The sequence below is a fragment of the Physeter macrocephalus genome, chromosome 20 (assembly GCF_002837175.3).
Source record: "Physeter macrocephalus isolate SW-GA chromosome 20, ASM283717v5, whole genome shotgun sequence".
Lineage (NCBI taxonomy): Eukaryota > Metazoa > Chordata > Mammalia > Artiodactyla > Physeteridae > Physeter > Physeter macrocephalus.
Genome location: NC_041233.1, coordinates 19390446 through 19406871, shown reverse-complemented (window position 1 = coordinate 19406871; position 16426 = coordinate 19390446). Strand labels below are relative to the sequence as shown.

Below are 16426 nucleotides of genomic sequence, written 5' to 3'. Positions count from 1 at the left end.
GCTGCAATGAACATTGTGGTACATGACTCTTTTTGAATTCTGGTTTTCTCAGGGTATATGCCCAGTAGTGGGATTGCTGGTCGTATGGTAGTTATATTTGTAGTTTTTTAAGGAACCTCCATATTGTTCTCCATAGTGGTTGTATCAATTTACATGGGTAAGCTAGGATGAAGTGAGAGAGTGGCATGGACTTATATATACAACCAAATGCAAAATAGGTAGCTAGTGGGAAGCAGCCGCCTAGCACAGGGAGATCAGCTCGGTGCTTTGTGACCACCTAGAGGGGTGGAATAAGGAGCGTGGGAGGGAGATGCAAGAGGGAGGAGATATGGGGATATATGTATATGTATAGCTGATTCGCTTTGTTATAAAGCAGAAACACACCATTGTAAAGCAATTATACTCCAATAAATATGTTAAAAAAATAAAAATTAAAAAAATAAAAATACCCATACTTGCTTTTCCTTCTCAGCTTCTTCACCAATTACTCTTTTAGATTCAGTCACTTTATTTAATTTAGTTTTTTTCAGTCACTTTATTTTAACTATCATTTCCTTCTCATAATATTTCTGAATTTTGTTGAGATTTTCATTTCTTGCTATTGTAACTGAAGATTTAGTATTATCCTTTCTCTCACTGTCCCAGTTTTCATGTTAATATAGTATTAAGTAAATAAACAGTATTTAACTTAGGATGACTATGTAAGCAATGATACTGCTGGATTAAGTGGTATACTAGATTGTGCTTCCATTCTCATTCAACTTTTTGTTTTTCTTGCAGTTAAGAATTGTCCCTATTCTCTCTCTCTCCCCTCCCACAAATTTGCTTAGTTTTGTCTGTACATAGGGTTAGTTGTTTTTCCCAATATTTGAAAAGATTTGTTAAGTGCTTAGTTTTTCCAAATACTCAGTCAATTCAGATAATCCCTTTCTTCTGCAGCACTCCATTTCTCTGCCCCAATATCTAATCATAGCTGTTAACCTAGTACCCCCTTCACCATTCTCCAATGATGATATCCTGTTTCCTGGATTCCATATATTCATTTTCTTAGTTTACCACTTGTTTTGTTGAAGCATATTCACTAGTAGATTCCTGAGAGGGTGCATGTGAAATAAAAATTTCATGTCTGAATTTTTAAAAATTTATCTTTACTGATTAAAAGATTGGCTATATAATTCACAGTTGACAATCATTTTCCTTCAGAATCTTTAAACCATTGCACCACTGTCTTCTCACACCCACTCTTGCTGCTGAGAATCAGAGGCTATTCTGGTTCCCACTCCTTTGTGTATAATCTATTCTTTACTCTCTGGAAGCTTTTATGGAACTTTATTTTCCCTGGTATTTGGAAATTAAACAAGGATATACTTTGGTTTGGGCCTTTTTTCATTCACTGTGCTGGGTATTCAGTGGTCTTTTAAATCTGAAGACTTGTGTCCTTCAGTTCTGTAAAATTATGTCTTCTTTTTAAATTACCTCTCCCCATTTTCTCTGTTCTCTCTCTCTCTGGGACTTCCATTGCACAGATTTTGGACTTCTTGGATTGATACTTTGGTTCTTATCTCCTATTTTCCATCTCTTTATCTTTTTTTGTCTTACTTTCAGGTGATTTCCTCAGCTTAGTGTTACAATATTTATTTATTTACTAAAAATCTGGATCAGGTATCAACAAACTATGACACAATTAAATCCAGCAGTGTTGCTGCTGGGTCAGGTGGTGTAAATAAAGTTAAGTTTCTGTAAATAAAGGAACACATTCATGCTCATTCGCTTATAGAGTGTCTATGGATGCTTTCACCTTGCAATGACAGAGTTTAGAGACTGTAAGTCCTGAAAATATGTGTCTATAAAGGGACACATATTTACTATGTGTCCCTTTATAGAGAAAGTTTGCTGGTCCTCCCTCTCCTCCCAGTTTAGGTGATCATATTTGTTATCTCCAGGAGCTCTTTTCTGGTTCTCTTTTTTTCTTCTTAATACCATAATGCTGTATTTCTATAGATGTGACCTCTTCTTACTCTAAGGACATTACATGGAGTGTTTTTGTAGTATACTGCTTGCTGCAATGCCACTGTTTCCACTGAGGTAATTAGTCAGTTCATTTTGGCTTATTTCATGTTGGAAGCTTTACTCAAATGTTAAGTTTCTTGTGTGTTCATTCAGGTTAATGAGTGAGGCACTAAAAACTGAGAGAAGGTCCCCTGTGTGTAGGCAAGCTTTTGGCTGTGGATTTTGTGGTAGCAGGATTAAACAGTGAGCTTGCCTTTTTACTGAGGAATGTCCAGATGCATGAATATAGATTTTTTTTCCTTCAGAGAAGACCCCAAGCCCCCTGCACTAGGACTGCTGGCTACCAGTGTCCTGGGACAAAGCAGGGGAAGGGTGATGAGGTCCCCAACTCATTATGTACATTCTCATTTAATTCTTCTGTTTTCAGGTCCAAGCCTTACTGCTTTGCCTCATGTACTTGGGTTTATTTTCTTGTGTTTGAATTTGCCAGAAAATAAGCATTTCCTCTTCTCTGCTTGAAGAAAGGAGTAGTATCTTAGCTCAGGCTGACTATATAGTAAATACCACAGACTGGGTGACTTACAACAGAAATTTACTTCTCCCAGTTTTTGAGGCAGAAAGTCTGAGATCAGCATGTTGGAGTGTTTGGTGAGGTCCCTCTTCCTGGTTTGCAGATGGATGCATTCTTGCTGTATCCTCACATGGCAGAGAGAGAGATCATCTCTCTTTTGATAACAGTACAAACCTATTCGTGAAGCCTCCACCTTCATGACCGAATTATCTCCCAAAGGCTCTACCTCCGGATATCATCACTTTGGGGATTAGGGCTTCAACATAGGAATTTGCTGGGGGGACACAAACATTCAGTCCATACTGGATAGTCTCTAGATTTCTTGGGGTGAAGGTGGGGATCTGGCAGTCAGTCACTCACCATGAAGACTTTAAACCAGTCCTCGTATTTTAAGTGAGCCCCCTCTTCTGGAGGCTTTAAAGATTTTGCTGCACAGTGTAGGGTCCCCCTTCAGTAAGTAAGCATTTAGGTTGTAACTTTCTTGACTCTACTCATTTATTACATATTCTTTGTTTTCCAAAAATTTGTAGAAATTGTTCATCCATTCTTACCTTCTCTTTATCCTCGATTGTATTCATTTGTCGTTACATTAGTTTTGAGGAGGGAGAGGTAATAAAAATGTGCAACGAATCAGTCATATTTAAGATATCAATTTCTCATGACAGATTTCAGGCATGGCAGGTGATCACAGGGGTTGGTCAAGAGACTAGCAAAGCTGCCGCATAAGCCAGGACTGTAGCCCAAGGATAGACATGGAGGTAAAAGTCTTCAATCAAAAAAGTGAGCTGCTCTCCTCTTTGAAATTCATATCTTCCAGGCCATCTTAACCAGAATCATTGTAAGGTCTCTTCCTATGTACATATTTCTCTATACATTGTTTTAAATCAGAAGAAACTTGGCTATATTGTACTTACCTGTGGCTTCGTTTGCTGTATAATTCAGTGTGTGCCTACTATCATTTCATTCATTCTTCTGTGGGTCGCAGTTAAGTTACCCCCATTTGTTCATTTATTTCTGAACTTCGAATCATCACTTTCGTGAGGTTTCTCCCACATCCCTTTTAGCCCAGAGCAACCTATTCTTTTTTGCAAGCCAGCAGCCTTCAAAAGTGCTAGGAAAATATATATTTTGAAATACCGTTTTTGTGTTTATAGTTTGCTGTGGCTATTGAGTGACTGTATTGGGTGGAAATAGAATGACTTTTCAGGCCATCATGTTCATTTAAGCTAAATTTTCTCTAGCATTTTATATTTTGTATTTATTACAACTACTTGCAAATTTACACGTTTTCAATATTTGTAAATGTGTTTAATTTGCCTGAGCCCAGTATTTTCTCAAAAGAATGAGTTTATAATTTTATAATGAAATATAGATAATAGAATTTTATGTATGTTTTCTCAAAAAACCAACTGTACTCTGAACTGAAATATGGATTTGTTTTCCCACTTTTTGTATCAAAATTTTGGTTTCAGTTATTATTACCACTTGTACTTTAGAATGTCTTTTCCTTCTCAGATTTATTTTTGTGACTTAGTAGTAAAAAATTAGAAAAACTTGAACTTAATATGGTCTATGGTGTGGGTGTGTGGATGTGTATGTATGTGTGTTTTTACATCGCTAAGAAGTAGAGCTTTACAAGTAAATATAATATTTCAACTAAGCAACCTTTTATTTATGATCCAAGTATCCAAGTGGATAACACAATGTGGGCCTCTATTCAAAAACTAGTAATAGGTATCACATAGTCATTTAAATGTTCTCCTTAATTCATTGGCTCAGTTTGAGACCAGACTTTCTCTTAAAGGCAACAGTCTGCATTAATTCTGTATTTTTTTCTCTCTATAGTATTTAGTTAAAAATCATGAAAATATTTTTGACTTGGTATACATTACTTTCAGTCTTGGTGTTTTCCTGCTGAGGTACTCTGTCTTTCTGCCTAAAGAAACCAAAACAATTAAACATGTCATCCCATGTTTAGGCTATTAGTCCTAATTGTTAAGCTTTGAAGGTTTCCTGTGGGTACTTCTAAAAGGCTTGAGAAGTTTTATATAATTTTAAGTGGCTTATAAGCTTTGTAAGTTTAACTTGGAGAGTATTGTAGTAATACCAAGTAATAATGATATAAAGGCTTAGAGAATCATAGAATTGGAAAGGATTTTGAGGTTATTTTATCCAATCCACATTTTACATATCAGAAAACTGAAACCCAGAGAGATAAAGTAACTGGCTCAATTGACATATGATATGGGTACAGGAACTTTGTGTGCAACTTAGATCCTCTGACTCTTAGTGTATTTTTTATGACCATTGTGTCTTCTTTGAATCCAAACCAAAGTTTTTGTACTATGTGAAAAACAACAGCAGGCATTAATAGATAACTTTTTACCTATCCTCATATAGATTTATCTATACAACTAAGACTTAAAATCTGTTTTGTTAGAAGTAAAACATATGTCTTAAACTATTCTTTGTTTCCTTTCTATTATAAAAGCAATAAATATTCATTATAAAACATCGTGGTTTCACCATCCAAAGTTTGGCAGTTATACAAATTATACAAATTTTGGCAATTATACAAATTTTTCACTAACTTGAATTTAATGCATCACATTCCTTGAAATGGATGGAACAATTATTTTAAATTTCTTCTACTGTTGGACATTTAGTTTATAGAACAACTTTTATTGATGTTGAATTATTCAGGCTCACCTTCCCTTAAGTGACTGAAACATGTAAATTATTGGCTCTGAAAAGGAAAGAAATCACTTATATTCTAATATACAGTCTCTCTCCCTCATGGCTAACATAATCTTTTAAACAGCAAGTTATTCCATGCCAAAGGACAAGGTACACAGAAAAGAATTTGGTGAGTTTTCAGTGGAACAACCCAAAGGTCAACTCCAGAATGGTCTTACTACTTCCCTAAAACACTACCACCAATTTGGTTATGTTATTGTCTTGCTTAAATCCCTTGAATAGCTCACTGTCACCTCTAGTTAAATAGTAGACTCATCCTCATGACACACAAGGTTCTTCTGATTTGATTCATTTTGTTGTTAGATAAAGCCAAACAATCAGCTGTCAAGAAAAGCAGGAACCTTTTTGGGGAAGGAATTGTAGCTTCATTTTAGTGTCCTGCACTTTGCTGTTCTCCATTTGTCTTACCTGTCCTGTGTTCACCTCTGTTCCCCTCAAAGCTCCAGCTTATTTATGGTTTTTGCTTCCTATGGAATTGGCTTGCCGCAAGATCTTCAGTGCCTACACGCTACATCATGACTCAGCTTTATTTCAAATCAGCTCACTCAATACTCAGTTTAAAATTCTAGAGAAGGCAAGTCTGAAATGCCACCTCATAGGTTGCTATCTGGCTTATGAGTTGGTTTTTCTTGAATACAGTGACCACCCTGAGTCTAATCAGATGTGATGGAGGGTTGAGGGTCATGGTGAGGTTGGCAGGGTCATGTTGTATAAAACCTGGCTGGTGCTTCAGAGGGAGCCAATTGCAGTTATGAAGGACAGTGGATGAAACCTGATTCAAAGATCCTTTACTATTTTGTCCAAAGCTACCCTTTTGTCTTCATTTCCGCTCAATGTACAATATGCTATGCCACCTACAATCCAGTCACATCAAAGTATTTACAATTCTCTGAACAAACCATGTTGTATCATGCCTTACGTCACTGTTTACACTGTTCTCCCTTATAGGAATAGCTCCCCCCCCATTATCTATCAGGTGGAATTGTCTATGAGATCAAATGTTATATTCTCCATAAAACCTTCTCTAGGGATTCTGGTGACTTCCTCACAAGCACTTTTGGGTTATATACCGTATACATATGACATACAAATACATTGTATTATAATCATTTATATGTAAATTTTTCCAACAGAATATCCTTTAAATTCAGGGATGGTGGAATATAATTCATCTTCAAATAGCTACTGTTAACACATAATACATATTCAATATGTGTTTGTTGAAAGGAAAAAATCAAGATGATTCAAGGGGAGATACTCCTATCATAGTGAAGAGTCCCTGGAAGGAGTACTGTAGCTGACTTGCAAGTCTATGTTACCCAAGATATGCTCAAATATAAGGGAAATGTGTGTACCAAGTATGACAGACACTCAAAATTTGGGTCAGTGAGCCAGAATACTGGTTTATTTTTTACCGTTCAACTAAAAAGTGTTGCAGATGGATTTTTATTGCTCCCTCATTCTCTTCCAACCTGAGAAATTTTACTCTGAGGGCACTTTCATTTGTGTCTAAAGGCAGTGACCTTGTATTCACAGAAAAACAACTCCTTATTTGGGGTTGTTTGTCAACATGTGCAGGGGCAATTTGGGGACAAACTCCTTATTTGGGTCTGTTTACTCCTTCTGTTCCTTACCCATGGTATTATCTGAGGGGGCTTTTTGCCTTAAGTGGGCTTTCATTAAGGAGCTTACCGGAATATCTGTAGCTTCAAATAAAAGCTTGTCCACAGTGTCAATAAGGTTGACTTTAGAAGTCAGCTTGAAGAAGCCTGACCTAAAGGACTTGTTGTAATCTGGCCCTTGTACGTCTGTTTTGTGCCAGTTCCCATTCTAGGTGTTGGAGGGAGAATTAAGAGAAGAGAAAAGACACATTTCTATACTCATAGTGTTGACAATCCAGAATGGCATACAGATGAAACACTTGTTACGATGTGGGTAGTTAGTGCTATCATGAAGAAAGCACAGGATGCCATGTGACTTCATAGGAATGACAGCTATCCAGACCCAAATTGCAGAGGCAAGAACTGAATTAAGACCCAGCAAAGAAAAACTACAGTGATAAAAGTGCATGATTTTAAAATAATGAATGATTAATACATCTAGCCAGAGCAATATCAAGAACACTTCTTTTGTTTTATAAGTTCTCAGTTATACTCAGTAGAGATGGTTTGGACAAATTATGAAATTTAACCTAACTAGTATTCAGCATGACTAGCACCTCTTCATGAACACCTGTAAAATATCAGTCATGAAAAACCAGGCAAGAATTATTGGTCAGTATCTTTAAACGTCTACTTCAAGGCGTCTTTGATCGTCTGCACCACCCCTTCATCCTAAACATTCTTTAAAACAGATGAGGTGCCATGCTGACTGCTTAGATAAGATCCTTGTCCACAAATACTATAACTTGACTGAGACAAATGTGGACCTGTTGTCAGGAATAATTGTGCCTGGCAGCTTGTATGCTGCAAAAAACTGGAATGGACTCGCATTGTCCCCGCGGAGGCTTGAGGTCGAAGCAAAAACAAAGTCATTGTGAGAGCAGTATACTGAAGGGAAAAGTTTTTATCTCATAATGCAAGATCCGTGTGGAATTCTGATTCAATTTCTTTTAGTCTTTTCCTATGGGAAAATTAGGTGTCTTAGGCAGTTTATGCCAAGCAGCCTGCCATGTGGTATGCACTAACTTCCTTTAGACTTTTCAATATCAGAATCAATTTGAGGCCATCAAATAGAGCTTCTAGCCAAGGCTTTCAAGTAGATAATTCCCACATGTGCTATGGGTAGTGAAGCCAAGATAATGCCTTCTGGAATAAAAATGTAACTTTTCTACAAAATATATCCCTTATGGTAAAACACACACACACACACACACACACACACACACACACACACACAGCCTCGTGTTTATGTTTTAAGATTGGCTTCAAAATTTTTAGTCAATTCCTGAGTCTTCTACACATCTACTTTGTAACAAAAGGCAATCTGGGTTCATATTAATTTAATCATCTTATTTCATAAGCCTGAAAATAAGAATCAAGGAAGCCTTCTCTTAACTAATCTTCTTGTGGTAGTGGCACCCATATTTTGATATGTGTTAGGGATAGATATTCTCAACTATTAGTTATTGATGGTGTTCTTTGAACTACAATTGATGGTAGGATGAGTTGAGAACTTCAATCATTTTGCAAATTCATCAGATATATTAATCTCAGAGTTCCCTATATGAGTTATATATGAGAGCTCCAAGTTTGCCAGGAACATGATACAAGTTTCTGTTTGTTTTATGATAGAAAACCTCTCAAAATATGAATCTCAGGAAACAACTGCAACTTTCAGTACAGTCTGTGGACATTATTCTTTATTTGTACATTATGGATTGTCCACCTGAAATATCTAAGAAATTAGATTAGATTAGATTGGAAATTGGGTATTAGATTGAAAATTTATTAGGACCAGAAAGACAGTATAGTAACCAGAAAAATTAAAAAGTAAATATACAAAAACAATTGTTTCCTTTTTGTTTTCAAACAGCTTATTGTTAGTAAAACAGAAAAAGACTTAAAAATTAGTAAAACAAAAATTCTTGCAAATTATGAATCATCTCTTACTTACCTTAGGCAATGTGCACAATCTACCAAGAGAATAGAAACAAAAGTGGAATGATAACAACAAAAATGCTACTGAGGAACAGAATGGAGAGAGAGAATAGGTTTCTTGACTGGAAGGCTCAACAGCCTTTAATCCATGTATAAATTCAATGCTACATGATCAAAACCTCAACAGGAATTTTTGTGTTTAATTCTGTGCCATCATAATTTTTTTAAGCATTCCATTATGTATATTTCCAAGCATAGACAAAAGTAGAGAGAACAATTAATGAACTTTACCCATCACCCACATTCAGTGTCAACAATTATTATTAGCACACAGCCAAGCTTCATTTATATATACCCCCTCTAATTACTCCACCCTAATGGATTGTTTTTGAAGCAAATCCCAGAAATCACATAATTCACCTGTATGTAACTCTAAAAGATAAGGACTCTTTAAAAAAACAAACAAACAGTATTGCTATGATACTATTATCTCATTTTTAAAAGTTAGCAAAAATTTGATAACTTCCAGTCAAATTCCAGTCAACATTAAATTCGATATGCATGCACACACACATACACATACATACATACATACGTATACGGTTGGATTTTTAGAATCAGGATCCAAACTAGACCCTCACTTTGCAGTTTATTAATATAAATCTAAAATTTCTTTAAACTATATACTTTCCCCTCCATTTTACCTTTGCACTTTATTTGTTAAAAAAATTAGTTTACTTTCCTGTAGTATTTCCCACATTCTGTATTTTGCTGAATGCTCCTCCATGATATTGCTTAAAACTTTCCTCTGACCCCTATTTCCTATAAGCTGTATCTAGACATAGAGGTTTGATCGGATCCAGATTTGATATTTTGGCAAGAATACTTCATTCAGAATGTTGGGTTCCTCCCACTGCACCACATTAGGAAACCCATAATGTCTAGTATCTCTTTATTATGGTGTTAAGATTGACTTGACTCATCCATTAAAAAGTTCCCTGTCAGTTTTTCACCTAATGGTTTAGTGGCACTGATAATGATTACATTGATCTATTTGTTCAACAGGTATTGCAAAATAGTAAGATTCTAATTCTATCATTTCTTGTTCATTTAATAGCTGGAATTCTTCTCTAGAAAATAACCTTACTGTGTCTAGTGTTTATGTTGAGGCACATTTTGTATAGGAAAGCAGAAAAAAATGCTTGATTCTCTCTCTTTAATTATAAGTTTTCAGAATAATAGTTTGGTTCTCTAAAATTCTCTAGAGACGACTATTGAGTGGTTTTTATATGTCATTATAACCTCATGGAACTTATCATATTTGACATTTTTCAATTCATTGCTGTTATTGTTCTTTATGTTGTTTAACTTATTTTTTACCAATAGGAATCTCTTCAGTTTTGCTCCTGAGTCCTTTTGAAATGATCCCAGTAGTCACTGATACATGCTCACTTACTGGTAGGACAGGTTCTTCTCTTATATTTTCAGCAAGACCAGGAAACAGCCGTATCTCTAAGGCATCTTGTTTCCTTTTGTGGGAAATGATGTTCATAGCCCACAATCTGGATACTAATCATGACTAATCAACTGGTCACTGATTCTAGGCCTTTTCTGAAGAAAGATTTTAAGAGAAATACTTTGTATGTTTATAATGATACCTCCATACTTTCCATATTTCCAATTCAACTTTTGGTTTATAGGTTTTTGTTTGTAAGTCTTTTATTGCATATGTTTATCTCTTTTTTTCTTAAACTGAGAAACTTAGTTCCATATGGTTGTATATATATAATAATTGAATAATTATTTTAGAATAACAACGGTAATATTAACAATGTGATTAGTAAAAACAATTTAAAATTTCTTTGCGGTTGTTATTGTCCTTAGGATATACCCACTAGGAGTATATAATCCTAAAATTTCTTTAAACTATATACTTTATAGTTTATATAGTTATTGGATTATGCCATTTAAAATAATTTGCATGTGGTTAACCTACCAATTCATAAACTTCTATTCCCTTGTTTCATTTTGCTTTTGGTTTCTATGGATTACTTTTTTAGTTTGAATTAATTTTGTCTAAAGATTATTTAAAACATTATTACATTCCCAAAGTTAAAATTTCAAAGTAAAGCAAATTCAGAGAACTCTAGCATCTCTACCTTGTCCCTTTTTCCTGGATGTCACTATTTTTATTAGTTTTTCGTCTGTCTTTCCTTTCTAAAAAAAATTACAGATATATTTATATATGTATTCCTATCCCTCTTTTCTTTGATAAAAGTTAGGATACTGTATATGCTTAAACATCTTGCTCCTTTTCACTAAAAATATATCCTAAGAGTACTCAGTAGTATTCCTTATTCTTTTTACAAAGAGCAGACATTTTAAACATGGGACCTATCCAGGAACCAGGGTAGGTAATCTCATTTATTCATTCATTCAACAAACTTTTACTGAGAGGTCAACAAAAGTAGATATAATGTTCTTGTGATAAGATTAGTAAACCACAGCTTCTGTTATGATGTAGCTTAAGATCTAGTAACAGAGAGAGACACTTAAACCAACAATTACTCCACAGTAGTAAGTGCTGATGGAAGTGAGCACAGAGTGCTGCCAGAGGAGCCCACAGGAGGGACATCAGCAACGGGGAGGCCTTAAGCTGAGTCCTAAAGAATGGGTAGGAGTTGGCCAGCTTAAAGTTGGAGACAGGAGGGTTCAGGTAGCGGGGGAAGCAGACATGAATTCCCATGAACCAGGGAATGAGAACATGGACGTAGAGAATCAGATAGGGGGGGTCCTGAGCAGTGGAGCTCTTGTACTTGTTCTTGTAGTCTGAGCCACGGAGTCTGGATGTGGCCTTGAAGATTCTCAGTAGCCTAAAAAGAATAGGACTTTAAAATGGAACTGTTGAGGCAAGAGTTTTATTTTAGAAAGACCACCCTTCATTTGGTTGTTTACCAACATTATTTAAGAAATGATTTATGGTCCATGTTACTGTCAAACTTGTTCTTAAATATCAGAACATAACGTATTGGATGTGCTGTAAAATTAGTATGAGAAGAACAAAACCTTAATAAAATATCATTATTTAAAGTCAACCAACCAGTCAACTAACCAACCAGCTAACCAACCAACCTGTGGCCCAAGTACCTACCATCTGGCCACTCCCCGCCTCCCAAACTTGTTATGTGATCTAAGTATAGAAATTTCAAAGAAACAAAAATATGACTTGTGTTATTTCATACGGCCCTTTACTTATATACTATAGTCATAGTCATCTAGAGCTTGAAGGCAGGATATATTCAGTGGTAAAGCACCTGAAAGTCATGGCACTCTTTGTGGAGCAACGTGCAGTATTTACATTTAAATTTAAAAATAAGTATCTGATCTTGTGCTAAACTTGTTCCTACTGAGTGTTACTGTTTATGACTGTGTTTAGGTAGGCACTGTCCTAGGGCTTTTTATGTAATGCCTCCATTAATCCTCATGACTTCATTATAAGGAAGTACTTGTGCTATCCCCACTTTTTAAGTGAGGAAATTGAGGCACGAAGAGATTAAGTGACTTTACCAGGGTTTATAAGTAGTGAATGGGCAGGGCAGTATTCACACTAGGCAGTCTGACTCCAGGGTCAATGGTATTAATGACTATATTTTACTGCCTCCATTTCTTGGAATATAGAAAAAAGAAAGAAGCCAAAGGAGGTAACACAGTTGAAGAAAATATATGAAAGAACATTTTATATTAAGAAATTTCTAGAAATTACTTTTTCCAACTTAATTAACAAATCTTATTTGATTTTAGTGACAATATATTTTGATCTACCTCACAAAAAATATGTGAATATTCTTTAAGGATATGGCTGAAGGTCTGTTGATACCCAATGCTTGACAGATGAAGTCTTACAAAAGGTAGCTGGTTGGTGACAAGTAAAGACTACAATTCATGCCTCTTGTCTCACACAATAAAGTGTGAGATTTGGAACAGAGCTTTAAGGCTTTAAAGACTCAGAGTAGCCGTTGGTCACTCTGCAAAGATCATATTTATTTCTAGACCCTTCTATGTCCCAAAGAAGTGAAAGATGGAATTGAGGCTGAATCTGCTTCTGATAGTGCACTACCATACATACTTCTAAACAGGTCATCCTCACTTATTTTTATCTTTCACTTTTCCCTCTTCAGCTCTCACAGATGGCACAATTATACAGAAATGTGGCCGCTCAGTGGACTGCTTCCAAATTTATTGTGAATTTCTTCATTTTTCAATATTTAGCAAAGCTCTGATCATTTTTCTAATCTTAATGCAAATGAAAAATCTACCATATGTATATACATAAAGTACAGTATTTGCAAAGACCTGCCTCAAGGGAAACAGCCTTTTTTATTTGATGCCACAGTTAATTGACTTCAATCATATATAAAAACCAGAAACTGCTGAATACTTTGTCTTTCCTTTCTTTGTTGAGATTATTGTGCTTTAAAAAAATCTCCAGGGCTTCCCTGGTGGCGCAGCAGTTGCGCGTCCGCCTGCCGATGCAGGGGAACCGGGTTCGCGCCCCGGTCTGGGAGGATCCCACATGCCGCGGAGCGGCTGGGCCCGTGAGCCATGGCCACTGAGCCTGCGCGTCCGGAGGCCCGCATACCACAAAAAAAAAAAAAAAAAAATCTCCATGAAAATCTAAATTGGGGGCTTCCCTGGTGGCGCAATGGTTGAGAGTCCACCTGCCAATGCGGAGGACACGGGTTCGTGCCCCAGTCTGGGACGGTCCCACATGCCGCGGAGCGGCTGGGCCCGTGAGCCAAGGCCACTGAGCCTGCGCGTCCGGAGCCTGTCCCCCGCAACGGGAGAGGCCACAACAGTGAGAGGCCCGCGTACCGAAAAAAAAAAAAAAAAATCTAAATTGGAATCAAAGTGATAAATATCAGGAAAATAATTATGAATGTCTTCATTAAAATATGAATCCACAAAAATATGGAGACAAAAATAACTAGTTTTTCAGTTACTATATAAATAGGACCCTAGATTTAAATGTTTTATATATATATATATTTTTAATTTTCTGGTTACAAAAATTCTTTGTTTATATTGTTTTCCTTGTTTTATGTTTCCATGTTTTTTCTTCTGTCTTTTGATGACTTTAAAAATATCTAGTCTATGAAGAAACAAGCTTGACTTAAGTTAGACATTGTGTAATATTTATCCATACTTGAGAGGAAGAGTGAAGGGAAGGAAACTGGTAAAATAGAATAAACACTCATAAAAGAAGACAGAAGAAAGAACAACATTAAAAAAACCACAAAAAATCGGAGTTACGGATAATCTTGATAATTTAGAGTGATAAAGTAGAGAGAATATGGTTTCTGGTAACCATCAGTTATGAGTTCTTTTCAAATTCCTTCATTTATAATACTCTGTTTAAATTGTTAATGATCTCTGGAATCCAGCTTCCTTGTTTCTAAAAATTAGCACATATAATAACTTGCCTCTCAGATTGTCTTGAGAACGTGAGAGCAACTAGTAAAGTCATGAATAAAGTTAGTACCTAATTTAATATTTTTGTTTTATTTGTATGTATTTTGTCTGGAAATGATTTAGGTAATGTTAAATAACTTTTTTTCCTTTCTGTTATAATTTATTCTGCAAACATACTCTGTAGATGATGCCACTTAAACATAAAATTTTAAAATGTATACATGTATCAAACACCTATTGCTTTTTCAACAGTTTATATGCAAAGAATATAAGGATGAGTAAGATAACATCCCTGTTGCAAGGATCTTGCCAAATTTTTGTCTGCCTCTGCCAAAGGGCCCGCTTGGATTTAGTATGGATTGACTATGATTCTTTAGGCATACCTATATCAGATTGGAAGAACTAAGTATGTAGTCTTACAACAGAATAATTGGAGGTTTTCATTCAGTACTGAAATGATCCACCTTTAATTAAATTGTAGTATATTAGGTTTCCCCTATTTTTCTCTCCATTGTTTTCTTGGACAGAGTAAACTTAATTCTCTAATCTTATCCCAGAAGTCTTGCTTTTCTTAACATTTATCATCACACTGATTAGCAGCCAGTAAGGTAAATACAAGTCACTGTAGCTATCTTAAGGTTACAAGTATACATTCCTGCAGATTGAGTATGATTTTTATTTCTCCACGGTGCTTGTTTATAGTTCTGTTCAGTCGGTTTTCTATTTTGAAATATTTTTGCCTGCAATATTCTCTTGGCCATCTCCTCTAGAAAGTTTACACATTAATCCATCTTTACACTGATTTCGTTAAATTATTTTTGTTCTTGATATCTTGATTGTTAGGGTGGTTATACGTAATTATTTGGAATATTCTAAAAGAATCCAGAGGACTCAAATTAGCCATTCCTGTTAAAATACACCTCTCCTTGGAATCACTTGTTAATTTATTTAGTTACCCTTCTATATAAACACACAATCAGTGCAAGCCATGAAAAGGTACAGGACATCCTGGTTACTCCTGGATTTCAAATTATTTTCTGATGTCTTTTCAAATTTTCCTGTAGAGCTTTGTGAAGATTTTCTGCAATAGAAAACTGCACGCAAGCACCCAAGGGTCAAGCCTTTCCTCACGTAAGCTTAATGCCTTTGCTGTGTGAGCTAAGATCATTTATAAAACTCACAGAAAATCCCTCTCATCTGTTACCATGTATAGTAACATCTCAAAGAGACAACTAAACATGACAGTTGAGAGGATTTGCAATTGAAAGAGAAAAAAAAAAACATGAGCAGAGTTGAGAGCCATATAATTATCCTCATTCACACTGTGACTCCCTGTAAAGCAATTTTTTTCAAAATGGTTACCCATGTACTCTAAGTCACCTCCTTTCTGGACTATGTGCTAATTCTGATTTTGGCATTTGTCTATAGAATATGTTTGTTCTTCCTTTTGAAAGGGAATTGTGCTGCATTTTCAGTAGTGTCTAAATCAGTTAATCATATTTCCCAATTATCCCATAACGTTAGTTATTTGAATTTCACGTTGCAATGTTGTTAGAGAAAGCTTAATATCTTCATTATATATACAGTCATGGTTAGCTAATTAGCATCCTGAATTCTGCAGTTTAACCCTGGATGCCACTATTTCTGGTTTCAAGTATATATTGAGTAGTTTCTCATTTTTAAAAATTTAGAAGGAACAATACCATTGTTGAATTCTACTTAGTTTTTTCAAATAAGAAGCCCCCTTTGGAAGTAGCCAGACACAATCTAAATGCATTATTCTTCTCATCTATTGGTTTATAAATAAAAGAACTCTTGGATGTTTTCCAAACGAGCAATGCAATTTACAATATAGTTAATGAAAATTAAGCTATATTGTTTTTCCTGGAGGAAAATTGTGCTACATAATTTATTTTAAAAATCACTGTTTGGGGCTTCCCTGGTGGCTCAGTGGTTGAGAGTCCGCCTGCTGATGTAGGGGACACGGGTTCGTGCCCCAGTCCGGGAGGATCCCACGTGC

At 35.6% G+C, this 16426-nt stretch overlaps 2 protein-coding genes across 11 annotated transcripts in view; one reads left to right on the top strand and one right to left on the bottom strand.

The window, feature by feature from the left end:
* LRRTM3 (leucine rich repeat transmembrane neuronal 3) overlaps positions 1-10489 on the bottom strand; it is a 207979-nt gene extending 197490 nt beyond the window's left edge. Inside the window, exons 1-2 of the mRNA XM_055081199.1 lie at positions 10394-10489; positions 6973-7168 (exon numbers count right to left, since the gene is read on the bottom strand). Of these exons, the coding sequence (XP_054937174.1) occupies positions 6973-7168; positions 10394-10489 (292 nt within the window). The remainder of the gene's footprint in view (positions 1-6972; positions 7169-10393) is intronic.
* CTNNA3 (catenin alpha 3) overlaps positions 1-16426 on the top strand; it is a 1750900-nt gene that overhangs the window by 802172 nt on the left and 932302 nt on the right. The window lies entirely within an intron of this gene.